General features: G+C 43.6%; 1 protein-coding gene across 1 annotated transcript in view; it reads right to left on the bottom strand.

Annotated features, from left to right (window-relative positions):
* Positions 1-12,525, bottom strand: part of LOC146812815 (alpha-2-macroglobulin-like protein 1) — an 820,867-nt gene that overhangs the window by 561,117 nt on the left and 247,225 nt on the right. The window contains exons 13-14 of the mRNA XM_085615206.1: positions 9,274-9,337; positions 2,497-2,642 (exon numbers count right to left, since the gene is read on the bottom strand). Of these exons, the coding sequence (XP_085471332.1) occupies positions 2,497-2,642; positions 9,274-9,337 (210 nt within the window). The remainder of the gene's footprint in view (positions 1-2,496; positions 2,643-9,273; positions 9,338-12,525) is intronic.

The following is a 12,525-nucleotide window of genomic DNA, read 5'->3' as shown; positions in this document are numbered from 1 at the left end:
TAGAACTTGGAAATATCATGACTTTTATTACAAGGAGCACAACAATCTCTTAAGCACAGACAAAGGCCCACAGACCGGAAGTTTAAATCAACTGGAAATACATTTTACACACAAAAGAGGGAGCGGGAGATTAAGCTGAGGCATGCAGCTGATGTTTTGAAGAAATTGTGCACCTTTCAAAATATTTCACGCTGTAGTGGGCATGGTTTATCTCGAGCCAGCACACGTGGAGGAAAACACAATCCTTTAAACGCCAACGCCAGTCACTGGCGATGCTGAGAAGAATTCCTTGAGCACGTAGTGGAAGCTGGTATTCAAAATAGAGCAGGATACCAAAGTGACGCAGCATGTTTGGGGGCCTCTCTGCAAATAGGGAAATGCTGCGTTTATGTGGAAGGGCGCATCAAAGGGCTAAAATAAATCAAATAAAAACCCACTGCTGCAGGGGCTGTGTGCGCTCGGATGGTGGGTGGAGGGCTTATAATGAAGCAGAAGGGGAATCAAAACGACCAGTGATGGGCCAAATCATAAACATACTGCCATCACGGTGCGAGGAATTCACACTGGAGAAACAAAGGCAAGCTCTCCGACCGTGTTTGTCAATCCAGAATTCCCTGAGAATGTAGCGGAAGTTATTATTCAAAATAGAGCAGGATACCAAAGCGATGGAGAACGCAGCGACCTCTCGTCAAACAAGGAAATGCAGTGTTTGTGTGGAAGGGCGCATCGACGGGCTAAAATAAACAATTAAATTAAGTATTAAAGCACTATCATTGCTCAGTGGAGTACTGTGCAGAAAGCATATTATACAGGGCAAACCAACTTAAGCGTCTGAAATGAATTAAAATAATACACGGAAATAATTCACGGAAAGAGCGGAGGGGGCGGGGAGGAGAGATTAAAAAAAGGTTGCTTTCGCTAGGGAGGGGGAGGTGTGAGGTAGCTGCAGTTATCTCTAAATCTGTGGGAAAGAAATGCGTGCATAGTGGGAGAGCAGTGGAGGAGGGGTGGCAGCTGCTCGTGCACTGCAAGCCTGGGACGGAATATTGCCTCACACACAGAAAGCACAAGTCTCGAATACAGGGAAAGTAGCAGCGCCGGCAGTGCTGCTTACAGTGTGTGTTTGCACGCAATGTGCTGGGGGGACTGGAGCAGAAAATGCGCCGAAAACATCGCTGGGAAGCGCATGGGAGAGGGCACAGCAAAAGTTGCTACTTTTAATGATGCCCAACCCAGAAGGTGCTGGTCACGGTTTCTCCAACAAAACGTTGATTTTTAAATGACTACCGAGCCATAGCCCAGCATCGCGAGGGAGCAGTTACGTACATTTCCCCACCATGTAAATACACTGTCGCCTGAACACGTAATAATTGCTAAGCTTTAAAGACAGCTCTGAATGGGTAACATTGAGCCTACTGCTATGTGTATGCATAAACCTCCAGCTGCCATTTACTGTAGCTTTAGCCCCGCCGAACGCAGCTCTGTCTGGCAGTATGCAAATTCGCCCCGAGCATCCCAGCGCCTGGAGCTAAATCACTGAAAGCTGAAAATCTGCGGCTCCAGCCGGAGTCATGGCACGCTTGGATCAGGTCGGTGCAGCGGAAGGACCCAGCGGCTTCACACCAAAACCGCGCATAACAATTAGCATGCTGGGCTCCAACAATAGTATAAAAGAGTTCTCCTCAGCAACACATCAACCATGCCAGCGGACTAAAACTGTAGTTGGGCGGTGCTGCTTCCGTAAATAACGGAAGTGACACATCGGATCTACAGCAAATAATAAGACCGCTAAGAAAAGCAATGCCAGAATTTACGAATGGCAAGTGGCAGGAGAAATTCCCCGGCAAGAGGCGGAGTTTCACCCCTGATACAGATTACTTGAAGTCTCGGAGAGACAGCGCATGCGCGCTGCCTTGCGAGACCTAAAAAGGGAGTAATCAAGTGGCTATATCTTTTGCCTCCATCTTTTCCTGAAAGGATAGCTTATGGATGAAGACAAGTGAATTCAGCCTTCATGTGCTTCATAAAAAAGACACCTCTAAGGAGTGGGAACAGGGGTTTAATCTCCCTTACAATTGAATTTCTGGTCTGATTTTGCAACCTGAGTGTAGCCATTATGTCCTTTGTCTCTGTGGAAGAGCTCTGACAGACTATGATGCAGCTGTGACCTCTTGTGGAAAGTATGCTATTAACAGAGGTCCTGGTATAAGAAGACAAACAGCAAATGAGTAATGGTACATAGATGTCAGACATAGCTTGCCACTAGTTGAGGTATTGAAAGGGGCCAAAAGTCTTCCAAACTGCCTCACTCTCCAAAGTGTGTTACTGCCATTGGTGAGATGAGTAGTGAAGCCTCAGTCTGATGTTAAGATACATGAACTATAACTGTTTTCATCCCTCTAGTATCATTAAAGAAGACAACTCCATTGACCGTCTGCAACTCTTGACTACTGCTTCTTTCTTCGACACAACAGTCCCCACACCTAACCAACTCACCTTATTTTTGAAGCATTTAGCCACTTCAAACCCAGTCATATCAGCCACCATCTGCCCATTGTTGAGCACGATGTACCCCAAAATCCGGGCAAAGGGTGAAAAGTCAGAGTTGAGGGTCACGCGGAGAGGGAACACACTCCACAAACCTGCAAGACAAAACAAACAGCATTCCTATGTTTCATCAATCATCTCTACCCAGAAGATATGATTCCAAAACTGTCAGAGTCCTCATTATGGGATGTTAACGATGATGGAGCAGAGACATCTGAGCTTTGCCTTATTCTGTTCTAAGGAGATTTTACCAACACTGAATTCAGTGTCACCCTGCGAGACAATTGAAACCAACTACGTTTGAAGTGCCCCTGTAGCTCCACATGACTCCAGGGACTATGTCTGGATAATGACTAGTGACTAGTAGGTGGGCAACGTCTTACCGGCCCCTGGCACATATAAAATGATTCATTGGATAACCTATCTCTTTTCTCCTCTCTTTTTCAGTAATAAACCCTGAACTTCCAAGAGAAAGTCCAAATATCTATAGGTAAGCACGAGTAGCAACTCCCCTGTTTGTTTCATTTTGGGACTGGTTGAGTGTGGGTTCTTGCTTCTGTTCTCTCTGCTTGACAAAGTAGATAGCCATCATGTCTTTCTATCCTCAAAATATCTATATGCATCCTCTCCTCATCATGCAAACCAACGTTGCCCTTAACCCAACAACAGGCTAGTAGTTTGTTGGAGTATCATACACACAAAACACAGATAGCCCTCTTATCAAACCACCACACTCACCGTGGCTCATTCTTATGATCTTAGGGTACGACTCTTCCAATTTGCGAGTTGCAAATTGCATCATTTTGCGACTTGCAAATTGGAATTTACAACAGTGTTTTAGACACTGTTTGCAATTCCTTATGGGGTCGCAAATTGCCTGCCTCATTAATATTCATGAGGCAGGTGCAATTTGTGACTCCATTGTTAATACCTAGCACTCCCAGGGATGGTGGCCTGCTGGGGTCAGCAGGCCACCATGTCTGTGACTGCCTTTTAGATTTTCTTTAAAGGAAAACGGGATGCATTTAAATAAGAAAAATGAAACGTTACTGTTTAATTTTGTAAGAGTAGGGGGACCACTGCCTTCTCTTAAAAAATATTTTCAATGCCAGTCACAAAGGGTAAGGGGTCCCCTGGGGATCCCATCCTGTTTGCGAGTAGCTTACCAGCCATTTGAAATGGTTGGTAGACTGCAAGGGTTTTGCGGCCGCAATTGCAATAGCAAAACAATCGTACATTGAAGTGCTAGTCGCTATTAGGAATGGACGCCCTTGACACGCCCCTTCCTAATAGGAAGTTGAAAACCCTATTTTGCGAGTCGGTAATAGGTTACCGACTTGCAAAGTAGGGTTTGTAAATAGGGCAGACCTATTTTGCAGTCGCGAACGGGCAAATTTCCCGTTTGAGACCAAACAAAATGGTTGTACATTTGGCCTTTAAAACCTTATTCTTTTAAACATTTGCTTAGTACATGGTTATGCAACTGAGTCGATCATTCATAAATATTTAGACATTGTCTTCATTACACTGACCTGGTGCACTTTCACAACAGATGTCACAGTGAAGGACCTCATTTCTGAGAGACGTACAATCATCCACTAACCACACACAAACAAACCTGTAGGAGGCATCACCATCTTGAACAGGTTTTTCTCCCTGTGTCTCTTTTGGACATCCTCCTGACAGGCGAACTCTCACACCAAACATCTCTGCCATTTAACATCTCATCAAACACCCATCTGTGTACAGCAAAGACTTCATTTATTATTTCTTTGATTTCATCTCCTGAAACTTAGTTTTTTAATGAAACAACATGGAACCTGGAGAGTTTAATCTTCCAGGGGATCAGAATGAATGATGCGAAAATGCAACATCATTGCCTCATTCAACTGACATCCCATATTACAGCTTCAACACATTCCAAAGGAAACACCCTTGAGCTTGTATTCTCTGTCCTACCCACCCAAACTTGCAAATATCCCAACCTTTTAAACTGATCATTTCTTATTTGCATTGCCTACCTTAGGCCCCTTTAAATTGGCAACCAAACCATCTGTTACAACCACATATTCGATTAAGAATGACCCATCAGATACTGTTGGGCAAATACAGATCCTACTCAGTCCTGCCACCACCTCTGATTGAGACATGATTCTCTCCATGCTGAGTAATACCCACTAGTGCTCTGCAGAAAGGAGGTGCCTAAAGAACTGAAAGCAAACCTGTTTGCCGCATGGTATATTAAGGAACAGAAATGCGACAAAAGAAGCGTTGGCAAACTTGAAAAGCCATGGCATGACTCCAAATCCACTGCAAATATCACAATACTCAAAATAACATAATTCAAAGTGAAGAGTGCATTGCTACCACCAAGGCTAACTACTTCATGAGTCTAACAATGAAAATAAAGTATTATTCAAATTGTTCAGACACTGGTCCTTGTCATGCCCTACAGAAATCAATGGACGTTAATGAACGTTTTATTAATCAAACCAAAGCAATCATTGTCACATTGACAATTCCACTACCCATGTAACAGCAATGTACATTCAATCCCGGAGCACTGCATGACCTAGTATCCCATCAAACATTTGTCAAAGCAATCCTGGAACACCATCCAACACTCTATTATAATATCACCCTACTATAGTCGCGGTCTCCTTCCACCATCTTTCATTAAACTGTGGCATCTCGAGGCCCTTAAACCTACCCTGTATCAACACCTCTCTCCTCGTGGGTATTTTCCTCTCATCCCTGAAAATGTGTCAAATGAGCTGCCTCTTCAAAAATCCAACCTTGACCTAAAGGAGCTGTCTATTTACTGTCCCTTCACACATACTCTTTTCCTAAGGGAAAGCTTTTGAGAGAACAAAAGATATCTAGCTGTGAAAGCACCTTGATCTCCAAAGCCTTGTCCAACTCTACCAATCAGGGTTTCACCCCAACTGTAGCTCAGAGAATGTAACTTTCCATATAGGAAATGATGATCTACCAACCACTGATATTGGTGAACCAATATGGTGACCCACTTGACAAAGGTCTATGCTACTGATCACCTGGACTTATGTGAAGCTTTCCATTAATACATAGGTATCACTGACAACATCTTAAATTGGTTCACCGTATAGATCGCTGGACAACATAATTTGTACTTTCTCTCTAAACATCAGGATGCATGTCTTCATGAGAGACGGCAGTATGCAAGTACTATTGAGAGAATGTAGTCACCTTCCCTACATAGTTGTACTTTTCTCTTGTATTATTCTGAGGCCAAAGAGTTGCAGCATGACTTTTGTTCCAAATTCTTCCATCATCTGTCTTTAACAACTTCACAACCTTTTTCTCTCTTGTGGATTTTGACCCTGGTTGACAACCTACAGGTACTTTTATATTTACTATACCTGCTTAAGCAAATTCTTAACTTGTTACACATTTTCTCTGGTGAAAGTATTTCTTGCTTCGCTCTTGCTGCTGCAGCTCTTTATTTCTCCATTCTCCAATTCTGCTGTTCTTCAAACTTTTGCCCCAAACCATCCATCTTGGACTTAACTTAGTATTCACTGCCCTCCTTTTAAACAACTCAGAAGGTGTTTTACCAGTAGTTGCATGTTGAAACATTCGATAAGCTGTTATCCTGTCTTGAAGTACTTGTTTCCTTTTTTTTTTTTTTTTTTTTCTTGAATGCATATCCAGAAAAATTTAAATACAAGTACAAACATAAGCTTACACCAAGAAGATAACATTTTACAAAAAAAAAGAACATGTAGTAGTACATACAGTAATAAATACATTGCGTACAGGGACATGTTAATTCGTCCTCACATCTCTACTCCATTTGGCGACGAGCGCCCAGATCTTCAAGCCCCTAGCTCTTGCCAGTCTGCCTCTACAGGCATATATAGACATCTCTTGTTTATATATCCCGAGGAGCCTAGCAAGCCACATCTGAAAGGTTGGTGGATCCTGATCTTTTCATCTTGTGGCCAAAAGTAACCTATAGACCGCCGCCCCGAGGAACATACCATATTTGTGGCCCAGGATCAACAGGGTTGGAGTTACAGCTGGTCTAAAACCAAACAATAATTCCCAAAAGCCCAAAAGGCCATCTTTGAGTAAAGCCAGTTTGTCACAACCATAAAACATGTGGACCAGGGTTGCCGGACCGGACCCACATCTAGGACATTTATCATCGGCCCTCATACCCCATTGATGTAGTTTAGCAGGGGTAAAGTAAAGATTAAATACCGTTTTATAGATTTGGGCTTTTAGATTTGATGTTAAGAAAGTTCCAGCTGTTAGAGACAGGGTCATATAAATATCCACATCGGGGTTACTGAGGTTAGTTGCCCAAGCTGCTTCGGGTTTTTCCAAGTCGTCCGGGCTTTTATCAATAAGTATTTTATAGTAATCCCTGATTCTACTCGTTTCCCTGGATGCTGTTTCTAAGAGCAGAACCTCCTCCATCTTGATCTTTGGCTTCCGTGTGATAAGAATATGTTTGATCTGTAGGAATTTAAAGTATTGATTGTCTAGGATGCCAAAGACCTGATTAAGTACTTGTTTCCAATTCAAAATATTAGCTATTGCTAACTGTATGCTCTATTTTAATTTCTTATTCACCCTCTCAATTGCACCATTTGTCTCTGGGTGATACACAGAACATCTTTTGTGAGTTATAGCACAGTTCATTAAATACTTCTCTATTTCTTTAAAGCAGAATTGAAGACTGTTATCTGACAGCATAGAATTGGGATAACATTCTCTTTTAAAAATCTGATCTAAAAATGTCATCACATTAGCAGATGTTACAACTCTTACACAGGTAAACTCTATCTACCTAGAGTATGGATCTATGACAAATATAAGTTAAGGAATGAGATGTTCCCCTATGGTAAGGTCCCATAATGTCTATAGCTATTCCATCCCAAGGACATTTTGGAAGCTTCCTACATTCCATGGGCATTTATCTACACACCAATGCTTTGTCAATTACTTTGCACTGCATAAAGACTCTGCCATCTGCTCTACTTCCATGTCCATCCCTGGCCATCAGAAGTGCAATCTTAGTCCTTCCTGTGCAGATTTCAGACATCTGGCACCTAAACCCAATGGTGGTACTCACTTTGTCCCACAAATAAGTATGACATTTGTAACTCATAACTCATGTGGGATCATGGACCATGGCTTACCTAATGATTTGCTGTGACTAGCTACCACTTCCTCAATTATTTTGGAAATTGATTGATCTTCATCTACCTCAGTTCTCCACTCCTCATCTTTTATGGTTCCCATAGTGACTTCACATACACTCACCCCTTCATCCACAAATGTTTCTGACCTCTCCTCAATGTCTTCCACTTCCACCAATCTTGATAAATAATCTGCTGACCCGTTGTTCACTCCAGGAATATATCCCACAGCGAAGTCATATTCCTGTAGTGTAATGCCCCCCAGCTCCTCCTTATACGAGAGCAAACCACATCCAATCCCTTCTTCCGAAACACTTCTCTCAAAGGTTTATGGTTGGGCAACTCTTTGAATTTCATACCCCAAATAATATTTCTGAATTTGTTAAGGGCTCAAAATATGGCCAATGTCGGTTTTTCAATAACTGAATTGTTTACCTCTGCATCCTTGAGGCACCGAGATACACAGGCAAACAAATGTTCTTCTTCTCCCCTCTTCTGAATCAGCACCGCACCATGCATGTTAGTGCTAGCATTTGTTACCACACATGTTTCCTCTCCAGGAACAAAACCTTGTAAAAATGGTAGATTTTCAAGACCCGTTTTTCCAGATTCAAACAGCTTCTGACAATTCTCGTCCCAGACAAACCCACACTTTTTTCCTAATAGCATCCGCAGATGTTCTGTTTTGTCAGACTATTTTGAAATAGACTTGCAATAGTACTCAACCATTCCCAGAAATTATCCTATTTATTCCTTTTTGTCTAGCGTCTTTAGTTTTTGAATTGTATCAACAAACTATTTTTTGGGAGATACTCCCTTCCCTGAAATGTGGTGACCTTAATAATAATCTTCACATACACCAAACCTACATTTATCTTTCCTTAATGTCAATTCATCTTTCCTCAATCTATGAAAGTAAAAATTAGTTTTTTTTTAGCATGTGGTTTCTGCAGAAGCTCCAAAGTATATCTTGAGTGTAAAATCTGTAGCACCCATTGGTTCTGGTCAATGTTATGGACTCCTAAGGGAAATTCTCCTCCACATTTGCTCAGATTGGGACAGTGGGCAGAGGAGCACCTGCTGGAAGTTCTTTTTTGTCGCAGGAGTGCACTTGAGAAGCGCTCCTCTTTCATCTGGACAATCTACCCTAACCCTGCTTAAGGCTCTACTAGGATGTGTATTTCTGATCAAACCCGTTTTGTTGTGGGGAGTAATGTGGTCAGCCTTGACCCTCATACCGATTGAAAGGTCCCTTGTAAGATTGGGACCTACATGTGCCATGATTTCCAACCTGACAATGGGGAACGAGTTAGCATGTGAATATATGAAAAATCCAATACTGGAGAACTTTAGAATATGTAGGCCTAGTTGTCCTCAGTTCACAGTCTACAAGTATCCGCATATCTCTATACTCCCATAAGTTGGTTACATATCCTACTGCATGTACAGTTCTCCACTGCCCTTTGGGGATTACTTTGCTTCTTGTAACCCACCCCCAAAGAAAACTGAAAGAAAGAAAAATAACTTGCACACTCACCACTGTTTCTGGTGATATCGATATTTTGTTGGCCATTCTGAACAATCCCACCTTTGCCTGTTATCTGTAGATTAAAAGCGTACATGTTAATATAACCATCAAAATAATTATTATCATTCATATTTATGTTAAGATTCTGGCACTGCATCAGTTTCTGGTGCTCTAAAGTCCTGTGTCCAGAAGCAGTAGTCTGCCGGATGCAGAAGCTGCAGTAGCTGGTCAGAAGATCAGAGAGCAGAACTGGATGGCAATTGAAAATACAGTGAAAGGTGGTCTAAGAGGGTGGGATGGGGCAGGCCTGTGTGTAGTTTAGTAAAATTCACCTATTTAGCATGAGTCTCATGCTATAAAATAAATTTCACTCATTGCATGTCTTGCTTTTTTGACCATTGTGCTCTACTATGAAACAAGAGAGCCTTTCTATCTCAAAACAGGTACAGTTCACCCCGCTTTAAAGAAACCATGAATAGACCCAGCAGACATGGCTAACATTTGCCTGATCTCACCATTACAATACCCCTCAACATTATTTGAGCAGGCAGCAGGGAAATAACTGCAGATTGTTTTGATTTTCAGGTTATCTTGGATCCTTGGGAGGAAGGCTTTCAACCAGAGCCAGAATTAGTAGTGACTCCCATAATGGATGAATTGTGCATGATAGTGGGCAGTGGCGTTCATGGTCCCTGAATTAATTTAATCTGTTTGCAGCCCTTGACATACTATCAACCAACAAATGCTCTACTAGCTGCAGGAGCGACCGGCACAGGTAAGAGCGGTGAGGCGGGGCAGAGGAGGGTCGTGCTGGGAGGAAGACAACATACGACAGGATAAACTGAAATAAAAAATAAATTAAACCACTTACCTTACACTCGCTGCATCGCGACGTCGGCGATGCACTGAGAGCAAGGTAAGTAGTTTTTGATTCAGTTTGAACTGATATAGTTGTTTTTCTGAACTTTAATGCATGGTACTAATGAAACACAAACTCTGGCTAACATAGGGGTTTTAGGTTTCATACTCCATCTTGTGTGTGATATTTAATGCCAAGTGATCTACATCTCTAAACTTGTATTTTCATGTCCCTGCAGAATAATGCTCAAATGTACTTTTGACAGGTAAGGCAACGACTTTCATATTAAACTGTTGGTTTGGTACAACTCCCCCTGTTCACAGTTGCACCTAGCTGTATGATTAGAATCACACATATTGTAACAATATTTGTTCTAGTACAGGTAGTATCCATGTGAAGCTCCATGTTGTAGAATAATTGTTTTTATAACTCTTTTTATTTATTTTTGCAAACTAAAAATAAAGTACAACCATATGCCAGTGAATAAAATGTAAGATATGAGTCGCTCCTACATGTGTTGTAAGGCGACTGATCATTGCTTCCAACTGCACTGCAACCTCAAACACCTCGCATAGTATGCACTTCTATCTCCTACAGGTACCTTGTCATAGAGTACTTCCCACCAATAGTCCAGGGCCAATTACCCTGGCTCCAGGGAGACCAGATTTTGACATATTTCTGTCACACCCCATGTGCTTTGTAGCCCAGCTTCGCCATTGCTGCATAATGATCCATTCTCCTGACAGTGCCTCACCAGATCTCTCTTCATTACCAAGCAGCCTATAGCTATGAGTGTGCAAGATGTGAGTGTCTCCGTTAAAGTGTCCTTGATTCCCAGTATGACTATCTTGGGGTCTAAGTCCAGGTGGTTCCCCACCACCCAACCCAGAGCCCACAGATCTGTGTAAAGGGTAGAAATCCAATGCAGGAATCAGGGCTCAAAATGCATATCACCCTAGGACTCATAGCAGGAAAATCAGTGTACCGTGTCAAAGGCATGCTCGATATCCACGAGAAGCGCGTCGTCATCTGAAAGCTCATGCGCGCAAGCTAACACTTATGGCACCATTGCGAATGCCCGCCGCCACCGTAACGGGAAATGGGACTGACCACCAGAGGTGCGGCGGTCCCACGAGGCAAATTAGGATGCGCCCGCCAGTGCGGCGTGCGCATTCTTGCCTATAACATTGCGGCGGGCAGTGCTGTAAACAGCACCCGCCGCAATGTTAAAGGTGCATGTTGTGCCTGCCACCTTCTGTATGGCGATGAAGGGGGGTACCACAGGTAGCCCCCAGTGCAGTCACCCACCCCCCACCCCCACCGAGGGCCCCCAACGGGCCTCCAAAGTCAATCTCCGCATGCCTTTCCATGGCGGAGTCTCCTCCATGGAAAGGCCTGCCCACCGCACACATCATTATATGGATGGCACCGCCATCATATTGTGGGCCTTTTCCGCCCGGCAGGCAATCGTGACTATTGCCTGCCAGCAGAAAAGTCGCGGACAGACTTTATGTCCGCCGCGGTACCCCTCGCCATGGTAATATGGCAGGGGGCAATTGGCGGTCGGGCGGGGACTTATGGCGTGCGGATCTACACCACCGGTCGGGCGGTGGTGATCCGCACGCCATCATAATGACCCCTTAGCTTCAATGACGAAGGCAATGCCTAGTGTTCCTGCTGAGCATGAATCCATTTTGGTCTGCGTGTACTATGGAGCACACCACCTTGACCAGAGGAGTGCCCAGTACTTTGGCATGAATTTCTTACTTTAAGGTTGATTGGGGAAATGGGACGATAAAAGGCATACTCCTTGAGGGTCTTGTGCTTGTTTGAGGATAACAGTGATAGTTGCACTCCGTACGTTGCTGGGCAACTATCCTTTGTCAAAGGCACCCTCATACAGGGCCAATATGTGAGAGACTCTAAAAGGAATCCACTGGTGGCCGGGGTTTTCCCAGAGGGCATTTATGTAATAATCTGTTGAATCTCTACGATGGTAAGGGGGAGGTCTAGTTCATCCTGCTCCACCTACAGGAGGGCAAATATTGGACGATGGGTTTTCACCTCTCGAGGAGAGGGGTGCTGCTGGCGGGCATATAGTACACAGCAGTAGAAAGAAAACTCTGCCACCATGAGATCCACCACCTGAATTGTCCCCTCTGTTGATGTCCACAGCTCGCCACCACACTAGATGGTTGGCCTGCAGTCGCGAGCCAATAAATCAACTGATCCACTTTATGCCCCTACCCCCTGTGAATGGAAGTAAACCCGGTGCACCGTGTCGAGGAGTTTCTGTTTAAGAGCCAGTCAGGCCAGCTCAAACTGTTGCAGCGCCAATGGTGTAGGAGAGGTCAACACTACCCGGACATGACGGATAACCTCCTCATCAATAACTCACCCTT

This window comes from Triturus cristatus, chromosome 7, assembly GCF_964204655.1.
Source record: "Triturus cristatus chromosome 7, aTriCri1.1, whole genome shotgun sequence".
Classification (NCBI taxonomy): Eukaryota; Metazoa; Chordata; class Amphibia; order Caudata; family Salamandridae; genus Triturus; species Triturus cristatus.
Note: the sequence above shows the minus strand (reverse complement) of the source record. Positions and strands in the feature narration are given on the sequence as shown.